General features: G+C 37.3%; 1 protein-coding gene across 5 annotated transcripts in view; it reads right to left on the bottom strand.

The window, feature by feature from the left end:
• The window catches only part of LOC117235595 (glutamate receptor ionotropic, kainate 2), a 291,570-nt gene that overhangs the window by 139,575 nt on the left and 130,090 nt on the right, over positions 1 to 21,905 (bottom strand). For all 5 annotated transcript variants that reach the window (XM_033497806.1, XM_033497796.1, XM_033497815.1 and 2 more), the window contains exon 4: positions 325 to 509. In XM_033497806.1, the coding sequence (XP_033353697.1) occupies positions 325 to 509 (185 nt within the window). The remainder of the gene's footprint in view (positions 1 to 324; positions 510 to 21,905) is intronic.

Genomic DNA, 21,905 nt, shown 5'->3' with positions numbered 1-21,905 from the left:
TTTCAATAAAAATCCTTTATCTATTAAGAACGTATATAAATCAACGAAAAATTCTCTGCAAGACGTTAGATTACCCATTTATCATCTCGATAGATCAGTCTGGTCTATCCACGTCGATTTATCGGGGAAGAGCGTAACAATCGCGTCTGAGAATGCCAATTAACGTGACTGGGAACTCGATTGGAACTCGAGCGCGTCTACTTTCCACCGCGAAGGAAACGATTAGTCGACAAGCCGGAGAAAAGGGAAACGTAGAATGCGAAGATTTTCGACGGTGCTCAGTGACGCCTTGATGAGGGTATTATTCTGAGAGTTTGTACGTACCTTGGAGAGTGTGGTGGGGTGCGGATAAAGGTTGACAAGGCAGCTCTGCCGTCTGAGCCGGTAGTCCCAGCGTGTCTCTAGATGTGGAATCTCCATGGTGTCGCAAATGCTTTGTACGTGGGAGGCGGTGTGCGCGCTCTGCGGCCCAAAAATCGCCGCTACACCGCTTCGCAGCAAGTGGCACACTGAAATCAAACACGACTCTACGTTATGTACACGGATACGTACACTTATACACAATGTTATTTGCTCGTTCAAGTTTCGCGTAAATTGCTTCAATTTTCATAAAACGGAGTTTACTTTTGGAAAAATGTAATGTTGCAAGTATGTGAATTATGACACAAGTTGAAGAGTTCAAGAGCGGGTGTTGAGAATGGGTGATTTTAAATTTAGTTTAAGAAGATTGTTCGAGAAAAGCAGGTTGTGAAATATCATCCGGGAATATTACATTTTTGTTAGTTGGCTCGGAAGAACAATTTGATGTTCAAAATGAAATGATGGTCAAAAGTTTAACTTAAAGATCTATTTGCTACATATTTGTGGATGTAAAAATTAGGACCAACTCTAAGAAAAATTAATACATCTGTGTTAATAATATTTTAAACTAACATGGTCGAACGTGAAAAGATTATTAAGATTAATGTAGTGAAGAATGTAGCGGTTTGGTTATATAAATCTTTAACTTGCGTATATTCCGATATTATCGAATAACATTCGCCTTATAATGTACGCAATAAAGCATCGATTAACCGAGATCTTAATGCCGACTGAAACTTACAATTGTTGCGTGTATATTCTGCGTCTTGAACGAGAAATATACTGTTTTGAAACTAAACAACAATTGTATCGTATGTCTCGTATAAGCAAAATTAGTTTCACGGTTAATCGAGCTTCTACTGTATTGTACATAAAAGAAAATAGTTGAGATTTAATTCATGAAAAACTGCATTGATATATAAATTCTAAGTGTTCAATTTACATGGAGAATTTCCAGCTTTCTACTATTGATTTTATGATATTTATCAAATATCAAGTTCGCTGTGTTTCAGAAATATTCTTAATTCATGCCATAGAATGTAGTAGTAGTTTATTCTACTATTATTATTAGTAGTTATTATGTAGTAGTAGTCATGTAGTTTATTCGCCAAGTAAGTATATACGTAAGTAGGAGCAAATATTCGGAATCGATAAAAGTTTGTTTGAAATCGCAATACCGGAAAGGATAAAATCACGAACATTCCAAATATTATTTCCCCAGTTTCGAAAATGCACTTTTATGCTCTTAAAAGATTACGTTGCGTAATAACACGAGTAGTAAAATAAAGAAGATCGTTCGCATTCGTATCGTACAATCGTGTAAGAAAGAGCTTGAACTGTTGGAGCGCATAACGTAACTGTCACTCGGTTGCCATTATCGATTAATCAGCCAAACTCCCGAAACTTCCAGCGTACAAACTTTCCCCTATATCCTGTCTCCCATCTTCCCATCTTCGACTTAAAGGGTCACCATGGCGCTTGGCAAACGAGACATCGCTCCGGTTACGATCTTTCCTATCCAACGTATTTAATCGATCCCTTTCTGTCTTTAATTTGCCAAATAAATGTTTCCTTTGTCATCAGTTTCAACTTTGATTGCCGCAGGAGTTCCGAATAAATTACCAAAGTGTAGGATAAAGTTTATTCTGTTTACCAGAGCGAATTGCTTCACGATGGAAACTTTGTTTTCTTCGTTTACGTAATTGCTATCTCTGTAGAGTTATATATCTTAGATTATCCGCTTTTCAGCTGCTTGACTCTTTAATTTAGATCTTGTGTAAATTGTAGGAACATACAAATCCGTCATGTAGACTTAATATGTATGTTGTACTATATTGCGCCGACTAGTATACGGTATAAACACATACATACACATACATGCATTTCTATACATGTCACCAGTATATTATATACCCAATCTATGAAATTTACAGAAATAAACTATTCTTTTTTTTTTTTTTGAGACATTTGACATTAATTATTTGCATGGTTAATGAAATTGAGACATTCAGAAAGTTAATTAAGCCAATCAGTTTGGCTTTTCAGAAGCTCATATAAAAATCTTCAGTAAAATTATTATATTTATCAACATAAAAATATTCTCAAACTTGAAAGAAAATAACTATCGTAATAATTACATAATAACAATGTTATACACTTCATTGCTCCATACGTTTCGTAACACAAGCTGATGTCGACTTTAATTTTCTCTAGGGTATTTTATGTTTTATATTTTTCACCATCCGCAAAAGAATACTTTCCTCTTCGAGGAAACGGCGCAGCGTTAATTAACAAGGTATTTAGATAATCACGTTAATGTATATCGTGTTTAATACGTTTCATAACGGGATAGCGTTACGCCGCGCCGACTACGAGGAAGCAGATTATCGAACGCCAGTCACTCGTAATTAGTCGTGACAGGTAATATTTTGTAATTGGATTCACTCCTCGTTAAAGATGTCACTCCGCATTTATATTTATTATTCTTTTCCCGATTTTATTCGTACGATTGAATCTCGCGTAACGGGTCCTCTTCAATTTTCTGGCTCGTTAAGCGCGTTAATCTTAGACGATTTTGTCAACCGGATCTCTTTGCCATGTACGCTTTAATTATGTACATGCAAAGAGCATTGAATTCTCTCGCGGCTTCGGTCCTTATTCCACGCAAGCTCTTTCATTCGCTTTGAAAGATTTAAAAGAAGCTAGGACAGCCATAGTAATTTGCGATTAATGATAAACTATTTTGCTACGTTCTTCTTTTCGTAGATTAATTGAAACTGAAATTCGTAGATTAAGAAATAAGCAGTAAGGGAAGAAGAATTAGGCACCGAACGAAGATGACATGCAAATATTTCCTGAACCACTTACCCTCAACTCAGCATCAAAGGTCAATTTGTAAATAGAATATATCGGTTTTGTTGAGAACAGTTTAAGGAAACGTAGCATTGCGTTTTATAATAAAGGAGAAATCAGTTGAAAAATTCTTCAAATCTTTCGTGGGTATTTAGTGTCCACGCGATACAATTCTCGGCCTTTCTTAGTCGTATCAAGGAAAATTAAGTTGTTTGGAATGTTTATGGCAAAAGTTAAGAAAAGATTGGAATCCAATGAATTTATCGATATTTTGTGAATAGGCTAAATTTGTAGGAGATCAATTTCCTGCATTTCTAGTAGGATTTTTTCTCAGAAGACTTAAACACTGAGAGTGTTACGCCGCCTAAAACATCTGCACGCCAGCCCGCGCGACCGGACAACAACCGGCCTGCCTAACGTCATTTCGACCCTCAATAAACCTAAGGACCCACCATAACTTTCACTTCCCTGTATTGTTTCGCCATGTGTCTTCAATCCGTTTGTCTTTTTTTTTTTATTGTTGAAATTACAATCAATTCTCGCGTTGAGAATTTTCAGTAATTCCGTTTGTCTTGAAGAATTTCTAAAACTTAAAAATATTCTCGAAACACAGTCGGTTTTAGAGAGGTCCTTGGGTTTATTAGGCGCACTTAAAACACGGAGAAAGCGGGTATGCGCCCATTAGGAAAAACCGAATAGCCCTCTAATAAAACAAGCTAGGTTTTCCTCACGAACACGGTCATCTATCCACCACGATGGTAGGAGATTTCCTACTCATCCCTCCGAGCAGTAGTGCAGGTCATGACCAATCGACACCGCGGTTCGTTACCCTCACTTTTCCTAACGAAAGTGGGAACGACGAATCTGCGTTCTTTAGGCACAGGGGCACACCCACACCGAATTTTTCTTCCGTATTAGAAAAAGAGCGACAGTCAGTCTAAAACTAACGCCTAACGCGGCAGGCTACACATAGCGCGAGAGTCGCATACTTCACGCAAACCTTTGTCGGTTCTCGGTGTTGTCGACCATACATCTCCTCTCCTAAATATATTATAGTGCTCCGTCTACTAATACATTAACTTCCATTATAAGAGCCCTGCTCTAGCGTACATATCTATCGCCTCTTCGTGTGACAAATTGTTATCTATTTATCTCTCTTCGACAGTGTAATCTAAGTGTTGGAAATATATAATTTATAATTCTGTGAATCACAGTGTTATACAAACGCAATCACCCCTATTATCTCAACGGAAATCAGGGGATCGATCAATTCGTGGTGTCGATTGTTATAATCGTAACGGGAATTTACGACTCCCGTTGACGTCTCTCCTCGCGATTACGTCTCCCCGCGATTGGTCGAATTTACAGAGAGTAAACGAATATTACTTAATAATATAATAGTAATAAACTTAATAATAAAAAGGAATGTCAGAATAAATGGAATTCTAACGTATTGACAAACTATTAACGATTAAGCAAAATATTATTTCTCGAGGAAAATATTTCAGGAAGTCATCGATTATGCCTATACTCTAAATACGATTTTTACGCGGTGTATTTCGTAGACTAAAAAGTATTAGACCTAGAACCTTATACATACAATACCTTATACATACATTTGCACGTGTTTTACACAATATTCTTTGTAATATGGCTATTGTATGTAGTTTTAGTTTTCTGTTATTCATGTTTCTCCTCGTTGATAATGAACAATACAAAGAATACACGAACGTGGAATTCCTTCTTTTTCGTTAATACGAAACCATCCGGATTTCTATACGGTTTTCGCATATACGGATTCGCGGTTCCGATCGGACCATCCAATGAAATTGCATCTGGAATTTCAATATACCGAGTATCATACTTTAACCTTTAAACGCCGCTAGCATTGTCCGGTATTGCTTTGAGATTCGACTTCTTTTTTCTCCTCTGTGGTCGTTGTCTGTGTTCCACTTGGAAGCTGACTTTGCGGACCGATTACAGAGATTCCGATTGATAGAGGATGTTCGTAAGTACCACAGGGAACCACGAAACCCTTGGTCGATCCTTTTGTGGTATAAAATCTAGCCTGCAGGGGACATTAGGTGGGTTTCCATCGAATAAATGATCAAAAGGCAGCGGACGAATAAAGCTCTTCCTATCGGTGACAACGGTATGTGTTTGCATGCTTCGCTATGTTCCCTGTGCGTTCATTTCGAGTGCATCACCATGAAATCCGTTCGCAAATGCGCCACGAGCAAAATAATTTTTCGCGACATTGTCGAAATTATTAGGGAGAATAACTTTGCACGTATTACAGTGATTCCAGAACGAGTGGACTTTGAAGAATGAACCTATCTACCAAACGTAATTTGTAGATTTTTGCACATTTATATATGTGAAATATCCAAATGAATAATACGTAAAATATGTAAAGTAGGGTATTCATTATAATTTTTAACGGGTAAAACGGATCTCTACCGCTGACGGTATCCTTTCTGGGAAAAAATCAGATGAGAATCCAGGAAATGGATCTTTAAAAACATCTCGTACAAATTTAACCTACATACTCATTCTAATATTATCGACAAAATATCTATATCATTTTATTGGAACTTCTTCTTTTTCCAATAAATGTGATACCTTCTTTTTGTAATTGAACTAAATTGAACTAAAAGATTCTAAAGATACAAATAATTAGCGCCGCTAATATTCTAAAACTGCTACCAAGAACAAGATTCTTTTACAATTAGATTATAAGCTTCGTCACAAAAGCATAGGTTTCTACGAAAATCTCACGTGTTCCCTTTTATTTATTTTCGGACGAAACACCTGGAGAGTTTCTATCTAACCAAGTTATGTTCGTTCATTGGAAATGTACGCACGATTCTCCATTTTCGAAACGAACTTTCTTCACTGTTCTGGAAGAGTCGTCCTTTTATACAAATAAACGCGAAGAATAAAGGGTGGTCGGTGTCTTTCCAAAAAGAAGAAGATGAGGGAAAAGAGAAACAGACGGAAGGAAACTTACGAAGAAAGTTTTCCTCGTTCTTCGAATATTCCTTTTTACTTAGTGGCCGCTGGAAGCTCGGCAGAATCAAGGAGAAAAGACACTCCCAAAGATAAGGTAAGGGAAACGCGCTTCAGCATTCACAAGATCATCGTTCGTCCTACGCGTGCTGAGGAAACGAATGCGATACCTTGAAATATGTATTTTGCAACATATCCTCGGAAGAAATACGATATATCTCGCAGCAAGACCACGTATTTCCTGCTTGAATCCAGTTCGTATCATCCCGGCTTTGCGAGTTGATAGGATTATCGCTTGTTAATGTATCAAAGCCAGTTGGCAAGCTGTGTGCAGCCTGAGAAACACCCTTCATCCCTTTTGTCCTTTGCCTAAACTGAAGTCCAACTGCATCTAACTCCTCGAGTTTCCCTTTAAACGTTCGACATACGGATAGTAATTATAAAGCAGGTCGTAGTAATATCGGATACCTATCTTGGTTCTTAACTTGGAAACTCTTGACTAAGATACAGATAGAAATAAAAAAGAATAAACGTAGGAAATAACATTTGAACGCTATGTAGACTTAATGACTTCTCTGCTTAGGAAATTCAATGATCGACAATCGTCAGATTGGCAATCTGGTATTTAGTAATGTGGGCTTCTATTTTCTTAGAGTAAAATATACTAAGTTGTGAAACTTAGTTTTAATTATTTGCACGATTCTGTAAATCATGGTATATTATACATTTTTGTTAGTTTCAGAAAGCTACATTTATTTACTTCCATAGCTCGAATAGCTTTTATGAAATCGCAGGTACTCGTATTTCATACATTTTTCATTTAACTTTTTTCTTGACATCTGGAATATTCATTGAAACATTTATTTTGTTGTTTATTAACAAATTTTTCAAATTGACAGAGATGTAAGACACAAAGGGAACGTAGTCATTTCCATTAATAAATCAAAACAAAATTTGTACGTTATTCCTTATATAAAAAATACTAACCCTAAATCTCCATCAGTATCATGAATAAAAGAAGAGTTGAAAAGAAATATAATTTACCACTAAATAATTCAGAAAACACTTACATAAATGGTTCCAAAATTTCATCACAAATATCGTCGATACGAAGGAAAGCTTTCTTTAGATTTCTTTCCCCACGAGCGTACTTAAGCGATAAATTGGGAGTCTCTTCGAATACCCATAGCACGTTTGTCCCGTCGCATAAACTTCATTGTGTCAAATAATTATTGTAATATGTAATTTAGTTGGAACGGCGTTCGTGAAAAGAATAGCGTTTGTAGAACGAAGGGGAAATTATTACTCGACGTATTATTCGAGCGCAGAACGAACTGGGAAAGATACAATCCTTCTGCCGGAAACGATATATGTCTTTATCCTCAGGAGGCTTCTCTCCGTCGGATCCATTCGAGTGTTTCAGTATGTCTGTTGGTCGACTCGCCGTTCCACTTAGTTTTCTAGTACGTAGCGGACCACTCTTCTTCCGTATTCGTTCCTTATTCAAGATTAGGCCGTCTGTGTGTACACCAACCTACTGTAGAGCTCCACGATTCCCTTTCTCCCTTTTCCCCTTCGTACTTTATCCTCCGGATTTTTGTCTTCACCACGAATTCTCCCGGTTTGTCGGATCCTTCCGGATCCTTCCAGTCCCTTCGCTTTTAAACGAGTACTCCTTAATTCTTATTCACCGCGTGACGGCCATGCTTTGTACATTTCCTCTTCTCGTTTCTGTCTTTTCTCTTTGTAACTTTCGTTTACGATAGAACTCTGTTGAGAGCTTTAAATTACATATTAGTAATCCTAAATGAAACAAAAGGTCAAGAAAAATCCAAACCTGATCGTTGTAAAACACGGATTCGTTCACTGTCATCTTCATGATTATATCTCTTCAAACTAGTCAACACAAATCCATCAGTAAAAAACGTAGGCGATATCTAAGAAAACGAACTAACCATCTTTAGCACATGATTGCCGATCACTTAGAACTCAAGTAAACTTATTTAATATCGTACAGATGGTGAAACATTCGAATTTTTACTAAATCTCGAATACTTAGATTCTTACCAGATGTCTGACTCAAGCAATATTCAAATAGATTCTCACAATATACACGCTCAGATTCAAAAACACGCTACTTAGGACACAAGTACTATTTCTATTTACACGCTACTCTGTTCGCTAAATAATATTCCAATAAAAAATCTTCGAATGTTTAAAACGTTAAAAAAAAAAAAGAAATGAAGTAAAAGGAAATAATGAAAATTATAACTTGCTTTCGGATCGGAAAGACACGTTGTGAGATTTCGGATAGCGAATATCGTAACCTCGAAATTTCGTCGCGCCATCGCTTCGTTCAGGCTTTGATAACCCGGTTAAGATACGACACGCTACTCTACTTATTCTCCCCAGATTTCCGCGGGAAGCCGAGAAGACCGTTTTATCGATAGATCGATATTTCGCGGGCGTCTACCTTCATAAAATCCCTTAAATATCTGTAACATAATAGTCAACGATACGACCACGAAAACACCATCGCTTCCGGCCAGTGGATATCGGCGCGGTTAATAGGGTAGTCCATTTTATGAGCGGATAGAGAGAAGAAACGAAAGGAAGAGAAAAATAGAGAATGGAAGGGGGAACGAGAACGTGGTTCCAGACATTTATAGCTTCTGCCCTATTGAATCCTGATCGGTGGCTCGATTGAAAAACTCGCGTATCCTCGCGATATCTGATGCACGCAGTATCGCGCCTTTAAAACTCGACTCGCTGTTGACTCAGAACAATGTACGCCGCTGCGAAATGCCTGATCGAACGGATTGGTTCCGCCTTTTGCTTGCCTTCTTGTTCTTCCCGTTGAGGTTTCTTGTTTTACGAAGTCTTGACGAGCTCGACATTTCTTTCGGAGCAAAGACATAAGCAAATCTATGTTCCCAACACCAATCTTATTTCTCAGCAATACGTATGCACTGATATTTTTACCTTTTATGAGAATAAAATAATGTCTTTCTGTCATATTGTATGATGTAACACCATTTGTAAACGAATGAGCTGTTGGAATGATAAACGACGCAAATTTCAGAAAATTGGAAAATGGTTTCCTCTGCACGAGGAAAGATGGGGAATACGGAACACGATGAAAAAAATTCTAGATACTAAAATACTTCAGTGAATTTTCCAGGATTATCGCAACGACAGTTATCATCATAGATGTCATTTAAATTGAGCGCGAGAAAGATGAAACTATAATGTATAAATAAATAAATTCATCTAGATAGTTTTTATCCTTTATATTCCCTTTAAATCTCTAAAAGTGGTAGATATCGAAATTTCCATTTTTGGCACTTACTTCGGTTACCATTTCTGGCACAGCAAGAAATAAATATTGTTCGATCTGGCGACTTTTCATTGACCCAAGTATGACTTCGTTGCTGGCCGCAACATCCGTAACTCCGAAACGTATATGCGTGATGCGGTTTATGCTAATTTACACGTAAAACCGCGATAATTTTGTAACATGCGGCATGAAAGAGAGAGAGAGAGAGAGGGAGACTGTCGCTAAGCAAGGACTTCAGGCTATTGCTGTAAAGTTTCGACTAGAGCTATTCCCGCCGGCCATTTGCTGGCCAACGAGTAAATTCTGATTAAATAATAGCAATTAGCAGTGGCGGGCCGGCGATTAGATCGCTTCAGATTTAATATGGCGCATAATTAATCGCGTGCTGTATCGTTGCGCGGCCAAAATTGAATTACGACTAATTCACTGCGTTACGCGCGCAGAACAGTTTTCTTCGCTGAACAGACACCAGGAGTAGCGTTGTAAATCCTGCTTGTGCTGCTCCGTTCATTTTTATTCGTCGCTTCGTTATTGACTTTTTACATGAATAGTAAGTTGCGTGTGCTATAAACCACTTTGTATTAGATTTTAGCTATTTGGCTACGATGTACCGTTGAATATTTGAGTTAGTGTAACAAAGTTAACAGCGTTATACGCTTGTGCATCCTCCTTGAATGCATCCTCATGTATCAGAATTAATTATCGGTTAATTGTGAACTTTGCTTACTTCGTTACTTTTGATTCTGTCCTGTATATTCTCATCTAATATGATATTTCTGTATCCTTCTGGCACATTCATAAATCCAATTCATCAAATGTAATATCTAACCTATAGAGGAGTCTACTATCCGAACAAAACCTTTCTTACAAAATCAAACAGGAGAAAAATTTTCCAATTACAATCACTCGATCGAAGAAGAAACAGCTCATAAATGCTGCAATTTCCGCGTCACGCCTGACAAATACCATCATTGGAGGATTAAACGATTACATTGTTGCCTATTATCGTGAGAAGCGTGTGCTCTATTTTCTGAAACATAGCGAAATTGCATCGATACACAGAGGATATTCAACATCGATATCTTATCAAGAGGAGCTTCTCGTAGAAAAAATTATAACTTGGATATCTCTCCGCACACTCGAATAAATATACTAACAGGAATAAACTCAATTCTGTTTCATTTTATCGTTCGTTGTAACTGGCTCCATCCAATTCCCGTGTCTCCGTATCTAAGATGTATTTGCGTTGAAAAACCTGGCCGTTTTCAGTTATTCCTTTTTGCGACCTCGATCCAACCTAAATCGATCACTAAGAGGTTCCTCTCGTGTCCCCGTTGCAACCAACGCCTGGAGAATCGTCTTCGTTTATCCGAAACGAGGAATTATGCTAATTTGGCAGTTCAATGAACGACACTCGGAACGATATACGTTCCGTGTAGGGGAAGATATATCAAGGAACGGATAAGGAAGACGATCGAGAACGCTGTAGGATGTCAAACATTCTTGAGAACGTGTTTCATCTCTTCGCGACGAGCACTGAATTATCTAACCTTCCTTATACCGTACTAGATGAGCAATTGACTATTGTGCCTAGAAACGTGGCGGATTGTTTTCTCAGACGAGTCGTAAATGTGACTTTGATACCGCTTCTCGAATACGGAATACTAATTTTCGAATTTAGAAAAGTTCCACGAAAGTAGGAAATGTGTTTGGTAATTTCGAAAATTGTTGTTTTATAGAATAATTGGAGAATTTCTAGGAAAACGAACCAAATAGCGAATTGTTCCAGTTCTTCAAAATCACCTATACTTCGTTTGGTAATTATCTTATTTTTTTATTTTAAAGAATTTTATTTTTCTTTTCGTATCTACGTGATAAATAAAAACTTCGTAACTCTATTGCCTGACTAGAAAATGTATTCGGATATATTTCGGAATGCAAATAGACTAAACAGAAATTAAAGACACTGGAGAATTCTTTCGTTTTCTCAAGAAAAACAGACACGAGCAAAAGCAAGAGTAACTCATGTTCCGAGCCTTCCGATTGTTTAAAAGGCTTATTACAATTCTCGCGAAAGCAAAGAGATTACCCCCTTACAGCCGATGAAGACCTTTCGAGCGACAATAACAGTCTCGCTTCGTGTGTGATTCAATCGCGTTTAGCGAAGAAATGGCTTCGTTAAGCAGGATTTATGTTTAACGTCGATTCGACGAATGACCCGAGACCTGCCACGGCTCTTCATCACGGCCACAGTTGGATCGATACACGCGAGGACGCGTCCTTTCTTAAATGAAACGGCCATTGTCGCGCCAAGACGTGCTTTATCTACTGTTGCGCCATTCCTGCCGATAGGGCGGCCGCGTCCATGAAAAACTCAAAGTAGAGACGAACAAGAGGTGAAGATGAAACTAATTTCCTCTTGGGATGCTGCAACGAATCGATGTTCCACGAAATGTTGCATCGCGTGCAAGATCTTCTCCTAGTACACCGATCTTTCGCGAAACTACGAAAACTCGAAAGATGTAATGTCTGGCGGAGAAATGGGAAAGTAAACCACACTTTCTGCAGTTCTTTTTTTAATGAGAGGAATGCTGAGCCGTAAAAATGAATTTTCGTCAATTTATATAACGTAGGGAAACATATTTCGTTACATAACGAAGAGCGTAGCTAATTCATCGGATGATGAGCCAGTTTCTGTCACTATTCTGCATCGAGTAGAAATGGCTACAAGGATAGCGTCACGTTTTAAGTGTCACGTACAAGTGTAACGTCCACGTGCATGGAAATACATTATACATTTGTGCATGGAAGAAGCAATGTTTTCGTAATAAATGTAACAAATTTACTGGGCGAAATTTTAATCAAAAAGGAAATATTTTTATTTTTTAATTTGATTTTTGTTAAAGACAGTGTGTATATAAATTTGTATTGAAAGTCAATAGTAATTATTAACTTCTAGTAACTATTACTTTTGATCATTTATGCAGTAGTAATTAAATACATATACCTATGTCACGTTATATTCCCCATTAGAATGCCAAGCGCGTTCATTTATTCAAACAGATTTCTAGTCACAAGTGTGGCTTATATAAAATTGTACATAATATTAAAACAATAAGAAGACTTTGATACACAACGTAAATTAAAAGCTTTCATTCTTTATTTGAGATACACCTTTCATGCTCAATATTGCATATGTGTAAGATCATTAATTTACTCAAATAAATAAATTTATTTTTTTAATATGCATTTATTTTTTTATGCATTACGTTTCCTTCGCGAATATAATTGCAAAAATGTGTCTCTCTTATTCACAAGTACTAAAAAGCCATTTCCTCTCTGGCTACGAAAAAATTCGTAGCCTAGAAAGGTTAAGAATCTTTGTTTTAAACCAAATGTATTTTAACGTATTTTAAAAAAGCATTTTTCGTCGCTGTTTGTCGTGTAAACATGAAATTTTATCGAGTTAATGAACAATTTTCACGTTTCTAGCAAAATTAGACGGGGAAACGTATTTGACGAGCATTTAGCTAGACATTTTGAAAGCGGAGAAGCACATTTTGCGGCCGAAGAAAGAAATGTGTGTTTTAAAAGTCGCTGAACATTCACGAATGCGGATACACGTACGAACTTTTTTCTCCACTTTTGCCTCTCTATGTCCATTAAAAGATCTAAACGCGTACGTTACGCGATGCCTGGTTGAAAGTCTGGAATTATCCGAGTTTTCTAGGGACTTTAGTAACAGCCCAAATATGCATGAATTTCGCATGCATTGTTTTCTAATAAAGAAACAAAATATCAAGTTAATAGCGATTATCCTGAAAGCAACAAGAAAAGAAGAAAATAATTCGAGACTTTTGGAAGCACTTTATTATTATTCTCAACTATGATGATTATACAAGAATGAAATCATAACTTGAGATCTTTGTTTTAATATTGTGGAATTTGAAAATTTACGAGGCGACAGTGAGTGAGCAGGTGATTCTATCAGAATCTCAAGCAAATTCCTTCGTCTGGGTAATTCAAGCGTCGTAGCAATGTGAAAACGTTCAACGATTTTCTCGGAAGCGATTCAAGTGAGCTGAAGAAGGGCTGAGAGAGAGAGAGAGAGAGAGAGAAGGAGGGAGAAAGAGAGAGAGAGAGAGACAAGAACCTCGACGTTCTATTTTCCGTATAAATTCAGCGACGTAAAAGGAGGGAAACGTCGTGCACAAGAAACGCACGCCGTCTGCACAAAGAAAACACGCCCAGGGCTAAATAATATTACGATGCCTAAACTTCATTTCGTTTCCATATCGCTTACTTCGTCAGAATTGCCTCACGGACAAGTTCCGAACCGTTTCCTCGCTCCCTTATCGCGGAAACAATTTAATTCTTATCTGGCTGTGCTATTACAAAGGTTGGAAGTTATTCTCAAGGCGTTTTCCACCACGGCAACCGATGTCTCCTCGTTCGTTCAAACGAACCGTCGCCGACTTTAGATAACCTGATATTAACTCCGGGGCCGCATCATCGCCACTTCTGGAGCCCTCTTCAATTTGTTTCCCATTAATCAGTCTGTCGTTTGCGACTAAAGACCGTAATTTAAAGTCAGTACTCTGCGAGTGCTGAATTATCCGACTATTATTAGTATTTGACGTTGGATCGTTTCATTAGTTTCGTCCCTTCTTTATGAGAAGTTTGACATGAAATTAAGAAGAAATATCATACTAGCTTTAATTACCAATGTGTTCTCGTTTGTTTTCTATCACCTTTTCCCATATAGAAACTATCTTTTTTATCCTATTTATAAAGTATTTGCGACTTGAAATTTGCTCGAAATTGGTTGGTCAAAAAATATTTGTGCATATAGAAATTGTAAATAACTTTCAGTTACAGCTTGTTTTCTAGTTACACTGTCAATCTGTTTGACATTTCAGGGGTCAAAAATTCAATATTAATTGAAATAATAAACAAGTAATAAAGTACTGTGATTTGGACTGAAACAATATTGAAAGTCATTGAAAGTTATTAAAAATCGATAATGGGAAAACGTCACAGTTTATAACAGTAGTTTGCAAATGTTTATATTAATAATTTAAAACACAAGTAGATAACAACAAACTCACTTAAAAAGTAGATTGGATTTAACTGAACGTCACATAAAAATAGTTGAAGTCCAATTAACCGGAAACTGAATATTTGTTTCCTCCGTCAACAAGAAGGAACACTCTGTTTGAAAATCGTTCCTCTTACAAACAATGTTTCTCGAAAAAAGATGATTCTATTACGATCTTCGGTAAACCATGCGAATTTTCTATAGTACAGAGTCTACAACTACGTCATCAACAATCCCATTTACCTAACTCCGAATCTCTTCCGTCCAGTCCACAAATTACAAGCCGATGTACTTATGGAAACCCAAACGTCTCGGAAGAATGTCATCTCGAGCTGAAGCAATTTGCATTCGAACATGCTGGTGAATTACAGGCTCTCCCGACTCGAAGAGAGCGCGACAGCATCAACGCAAAGGATATCGCTCCACGAAGAAATACCGATAGAAGCAAAGTGGTTCTCGTGCACCGGTATTCACGACCATAAACGGTCGGCTCGAAGCTCGTGCCTCAGCATCACGCTTAACATTATGCCTCCTAATAAAAACTCAAGAGTGTGCCACTTTTCTTATAACGATCGTTTAAATCGCGCCTCCACTGGAGAACCGGTCGTATATCAACGATACCGCATTATGAAAAAAAAAAGAAAAAATTAAACGCGCCGAAAAATTGCCTCGATAAAAGCAGAAACGCGTTGACTATGTATTTTACGACGTTGCAACATTATAATTCATGTGCAGGACCGTTGTTAAATAACGTATGTAAAAATTTCAACTTTTAGAGTGTCCAGACGGCGCCACCTCAGATTGTTGGCTATTGATACAGCCAGGTATTGGTATTGGCCAGGTTATAATCAGAAGTAACAAGCTCAAACTGTGACTTGATATTGGTAAAGATTAGAATACCGTTACAGTGAAATAATATATATAAGTTGCATAAACGTAACATTACTGAAAACATGGCCTAGGTATTGCTTCGTTAATATTATACAATACTATACGATATTATACTATTGTAAAAAATCGATATATTAGGTTGTCCGAAAAGTGTCTTTCTTTCGCAAACGTGCTTTTTACAACAGCGCACCTTCATACAAACGTGAAACGAAGTCTGTGAAATGTCGCGGTGTTTATGTCAACAGAATAAAATGGATCGTACGTAATTCGACAAAATAATATAAAACAAAAAACGTTGTGCGTCTATCATTTCCTCATAACTATCATTTTCTCATAAGAAACTTTCCGGACAACCTAATATTTATAACACAAAAAGAATTGATATTTATATATACGATAATCTATTTTTCTTTAAATTATGAAAAGTTTTCTTGTATCTTTGATGTATGTAATTTTTGAAAAGTATCTATTACTATAATACATTGCTTATATCTTGATAAAATGGTATGCAAGTGACTTTACTTACAGTTACTTAAGTTGAGTCACTTAAGGTGCATTTACCCATCATTTCTTGGTCTTTAGTGGGTTAAATAAAATTGTTCGCAAGAAGTACACGAGTATCCTTTACCGCATGATATGGTTTGTACATAGTGATTTAAGAGTATCGTTGTAGGATCCGCTTTAGGATCGGTTGGCCAGTAAGAGCCGTGCTACTTGCAGGAGAAGCGTGCACGGCCAGCAATGAAAAGAGAATGACGTTTCAGAAGGGCGAGCCGTATATCAGCTCGACCCACATATGAGAGTACATAATTCAGCCAGAGGATCGGCCCACTCGCAGTCACTTCTGCTCGATCGACTCGTATCGAGCTTCCAGCCTCACGAAACTTTGCGCCCCTTCATCGCGTTTCTTTCCATTCGCCTGGAACTTTCGTTGCTCGAGCAGGCCACGAGGGAAACTTTTGAGAATTAACTGGACGTGTTAACGTGAAAAGTCTCGAGATCTCAGTCCTTTGTACTGTAAATTTAATGCGATGGTTGGACGGTTCAATTGTACTCGTATCGGTACGAGTGCCTATCGTTAAATGGCTACCAGACTTTCCTTTAAATGGAAAATAATTTCTGAGACTCGAACGTTCGTTACCCTCCTTAGTTAAGATTATCCTGTCTAGCATGTTTTTCCACTTTTCAAGACATGGCGAAATATTTCGCGTTTTTCGCATTGTTTTTGTCTTTTAAATACAACTATATGAGACGCCTTTTAGTTTAATTAACAGTGTTTATTTCATCCTCCTTGCTGTCTGTTTCATTTGTTTCTTAAATATTTTTATTAAGATACATAAAAATTCAACAGTTGTGTCAGTAATTATCGCTCGAAGTCTAGCAATTAAATTTCAGATAATCAAAATGCCGCGACATATACAGTGACGAGCAAAAGTGTAAACACACTCCGCTGATTTTATGTAAAAGGCGATAATACGTCTAATTTTTCAAGTGATCGGTAAAGATTAGGTAACAGTAACTACAAGCTGCATCTGATTAACGGAATGTAATAATTCATTTTCATTAACATTAATAATGTACAGAAAATTTTATAAAAATGCACATCTCAAACCATGTTTACAGTTTTGCACTTTAATTATACTCGTCGAATTAAGGTTTGAATCTAGTATTTCGTCCACTTTCCTTTACTTTTTTTTAATGCTTTTAATCTACGAAGCATACAGTGAATTAAATTATTAATTATTTGTGGTTCAATATTGTACCTTTCCTGTTGTATTCTTTCCCATAATTCATGAACACCTAAAGGTGGATTATTATATTTTGCCAGGCTTCTTTTCAAAATGGACCACAAATTTCCGATCGGATTCATATCCGAACTTTGTGCTGGCCAGTTCATCACAGAAAAATTTTGATTTTCTAGCCAGGTTTTAATTATTTTTACAGTATGCTTAGGATCCCCGTCTTGTTGAAATACTACTTCACGTTCATTATATCCAATAGAATTAACTACAGAAGGTAAATTACTTTGTAGAATGGTCAAATAATGCTCTTTTCGCATTATACCTTCTTGGATTAAGCATATCAAACTGAAAAGTAATCTAACAATGGTGTGGGACTGCAAAACAGTGGACAATCAGTGCTTATTGACGTTTCGTTTCCCTGACATTTACATGCTATTATAAACGTTTCTGACGAAACGTGCAAAACTATAAACATTGTTTCAAAACACAATTATTATAAAATATTCTGTGCATTATTAATGTTAATGAAAATGAACTATTACATTTCGTTAATCAGACGTAGCTCGTAGTTACTGTTACCTAATTTTTACCGATCACTTGAAAAATTGGTCGTTGTATCGCCTTTTACATAAAATCAGCGGAGTGTGTTTACACTTTTGCTTGTCACTGTATATCAGTAGCAGCGTATATTGATCATACTTAGAATTGGTTCAGTTTCTTGTGCTCTTTTTTGTAAATTTCTTACATATGGCATTTTCAGATAATTTTGAAGTAACGTCGATGTAAAAGTAGAAAGCAATATCGGGTTACATTGTTGAAAAAGACTTGGGGGTGAGTTTACATCGGTGCAACTAGAGCATGTAGAATTGCAAGTCGTAATTTGAAGAGGTAACTCGCATCTGCCAAATATCTTCCTAGAACGCTACGTGAATTTCAGGAAACACGAGCTTTACTCTAATTCGTTTGAATAGGTTGCCGTGTTTTTTGGTGTAATATATTACAGTTTCGGAATTGAAACCGTTCTCTCCAAAGTGTTCTCCTTTTATTAAATTAGATCTCGTTCCTTTAACCGAAGCTATTGAAATATATCGTGCCTCTACCTTTCATTCTGTTCGCATATATAGAAACTCGCGAGTAGAAACGTTAATTAAAAAACCTAACCTATTTTATCGCTGCAACTTCAAATAATTTTAACTGGGCTCTGTTTCAGAAACTCGCCAAAGAAAAAGGAAGCAAACCAATCTACTTAAACAAACCCCAGCGCCAGAATCGAAAACAGTGGTGCTACGATTTCATCGCAATGTGTCGCAAGCCACGCTCAGTCCATCCTAAACTTCTCTGGAAACCCGAATCACCCCATTGGCAAACAACCTGGGGTAGTTGCGCGACACGCTTCGAAGGAGTTGGTGAAATAAAGACGGGGTCACCGAATTCGGTGAATCGAACCTCGTGTCTCGTAATTCTGAACACAATGTTCCGGAATGATAAGATTTTATTGGCGCGACGAGCGACGAACCGTCTCGTTCAATAGTCTCCCGCGCTCGTTACGCATCGAAACGCATTCGTTTCCCATCCTGAACCATCTATGAGCTTGCAACATCGTCATCCATGCTCGTCAATTAGAATAAAACTACCGTTAGCGATCGAAGCAGACGGACAAATTCCACCGACGCGATTTCCTATACAACAGACGATGATAACATCGCTCGTTAAACTCATACACAAGTTCTACAACCTGTTTCGAGAACCAAGTGCCTTCGACTGACGCAATAATATTAGGGCAACAATCTGTTGAGTTATCTGAGTTAAGTAAGATACAATATATTGTAAAATACAACTTTGAACTTCGTACAGAATAGTTGAACTTGTTATACCTCATCAGATACCACTAGCATCTGACACGAAGAGAAAGTGGAATTTCGGGTACAAATGAAAAATATGACGAGTCATATTTCTTGTCTTTTATGAAAGACCAACTATAAAATTCAATATGTTACTGGCCAATTCCACGTTAAAATCTTTTAAGATCTTTTCATTTGTTTTTGGGATTAGATATATGTTTTTGTCAGTGTCATGAATATCCAAAAGGTATTAAGTTAAACATAATACAATAAACTAAACTGATATTATTAATTTCTTTCTTACGAAAGAAAGTGAACCAAGGAGCATCGAAAACAAATAAAAGGACAATTTTGAAAAAAATTAAACTTTGACAATATCATGCTCTTCCTTTGCAGTCTTCAAATATAAATCATACAACGATTTACAATCAGATTCCAAGAATTGCATATCAAGTTGCTTATAGTTTTACTGAAATAGTCCTATCTTATCCTGAATTCATAGGGTTACAAAATTTCGTGCAATTATCTGCAATTTTATCCTTATATTCGCGTGTTGAATATCGAAGAAACTGACGACGATCAAGGTCCTCGACGACTAACATACTACACGGTGCTAAAGCCTAAAACGCGATCTATAAGGTTGCACAGATAAAAGAGGAAGAAATAAAGAAAAGGAGAATGCTAGTGCGAAGGTACAGCTCGTAGGAAATAGGAGTAACGAGCACTTGCTATTCTTAGGATAAAGTTCGTCTCCAACCGCCTCTTTATTTCCACTCGGCTGCTGGCTGTCTCGGATACGGTTTATCGTCGCCCCGTTGTACCGCGCCGCGCTCTCTTTGCAAATAGATGCCTAAACGCGCGCACCGTTGCTGTCGTAAACAGTTTCGGCTCGGTGTGAGAGGTTCTGCTCTCCGCGCGTTGTTCTATGAGTGAAAAGGTGCGATATTTGGAGGGTCGGTTCTTGAGGGTTGCAAGTCGTGAACTTAAATCGAGCAAGGTGCGCGGCTTGGAAGGAATAACGTTTGAAATTGTTGTTTTACGGTGTACTGGCAACGCTAAGAACGCGATGCTACCATGGCGCGATGGGTTTTTGATTTTTTGAAATAGCTCCTGCTCGAGAAAATGAAGTGAAAGGTTTTTGTGTAGAGTAGCACGATATTGAATATGCTGCGGTTTATTTCGTGTGAAACTACGCGAGAATTTTTATACTTCGAATATCGAATCTTGGTTTACTACGTTTCTATACGCGATCTGAGTTAACTCCGTAACTCAAATTCGTAGCTCCAATGGAAAATGAATGAATCATTGTGAATCATCGGATTTTATTCAAGTATTTATGTTATATATAATATATATTCGGTTTAATTGGTTTTGTTGATATGGAGTCATTAAAACCCTTCTGCGCAATAATTTACCAGTAATATCAGTGAATTGACAAGCTAAAAGTTGTAGGTTACAGACTTCTTTCTCATAATTTTACACTTTTATGTTAAATAGGGTAGTTATATGATTTGTAGATTGTAAAATCTTGTTTAATTTATTATCCAACGTGTTGCTGTTACGCAAGGAAATTTATTACTACTGGTAATTTGTGACTCGTAAATCTGTGCAGAAGGACCCAGATAAGTAATTGCTTGCTTGAAAATAATACATCGCAACAACGCACTCACTCATATTCCATTATCAGTCAACGAATCTTTTGTAGTAAGGAGATTTTTGTGCCAACAATAAAATAAGTATTTAGAATGTCGTGTCTGATCTAATAAACACTAAATATTTTGAAGAAAATTGTATGCTTTGATTCTCAGAAATCAAACATTCATCAATTTGTAATTTTGAATATAGAATGCTTTAAATCATGTCCATAGCGTTAGAAGAGGTGATTCTGTAAATCTATATTTATAACGTCGCGTCGTATCGAATTCGTCCTTTCGACAGTTAACGAGATAGCGACGTTGACGTATGAGCGACGCATGAAATGTCGCAATGGAAATCCCCGTATATCGACGATTTAAAAAGGGCATGAAGCTTACACGCGTTTGTTCGCGTTCCACGAACCATCGCTCGAATACGCGTCATATTATCGCAAACGCTTCGATTTAATCAGATATATTCGAAATCTTGAACAAATCAAAACTGCAAGCTGAAGCTGTACACGTAGGTTGACAGTTGCCAGAAATGCGAGTAATCTTTACAAACCTCGCTAACAATAACAGCTGTTTGAAATAGAATCTAGTACGTCGTAGAACGAAGAAATTAAAAAATCTGGACACGTATGAAAATACCAGAAATAAGATTAAAACAGAAACTGAGAAATTCTAGATTCCCGGAGAAGGATAGGATGAAACACTTTTCGAACTTCCATTTCACATAAATGAAAGTTTCGGAGGTAACGTCGAAATCGAAAATACGTAAGATGCATCAAAATCAAAATGACAGCGATCTGAAGAGCGCATTTCGAGGAAATGTCTGGAATAAAGGGTTTACTCGCGAGTCATATTACTCCGGTGAATATTCAAAATTAAGTTTCCACCACTAAGGAGAAATTTCACTCTCGAGACGTGTTCCCCTCGCTCGGGTTACATCGCTGAATTTCAATTTTCACGCGAGCTATATTGCGGTGTAATCCGCGTTCGTCGCCTACACCCTCGAAAACTCTGCCAGCCACCCTTTCCCGAAGTATTCATGGAACAAATCAAATTCAGCAATCGTGGGAATGATGGAGGATCGACAATCGAACGTACAAAGATAAATACGATATCCGGCGGTTAAAC

The sequence above is a fragment of the Bombus vosnesenskii genome, unplaced genomic scaffold, assembly GCF_011952255.1.
Source record: "Bombus vosnesenskii isolate JDL3184/JDL3185 unplaced genomic scaffold, Bvos_JDL3184-5_v1.1 scf7180000013264, whole genome shotgun sequence".
In the NCBI taxonomy this organism is placed as follows: Eukaryota; Metazoa; Arthropoda; class Insecta; order Hymenoptera; family Apidae; genus Bombus; species Bombus vosnesenskii.
Note: the sequence above shows the minus strand (reverse complement) of the source record. Positions and strands in the feature narration are given on the sequence as shown.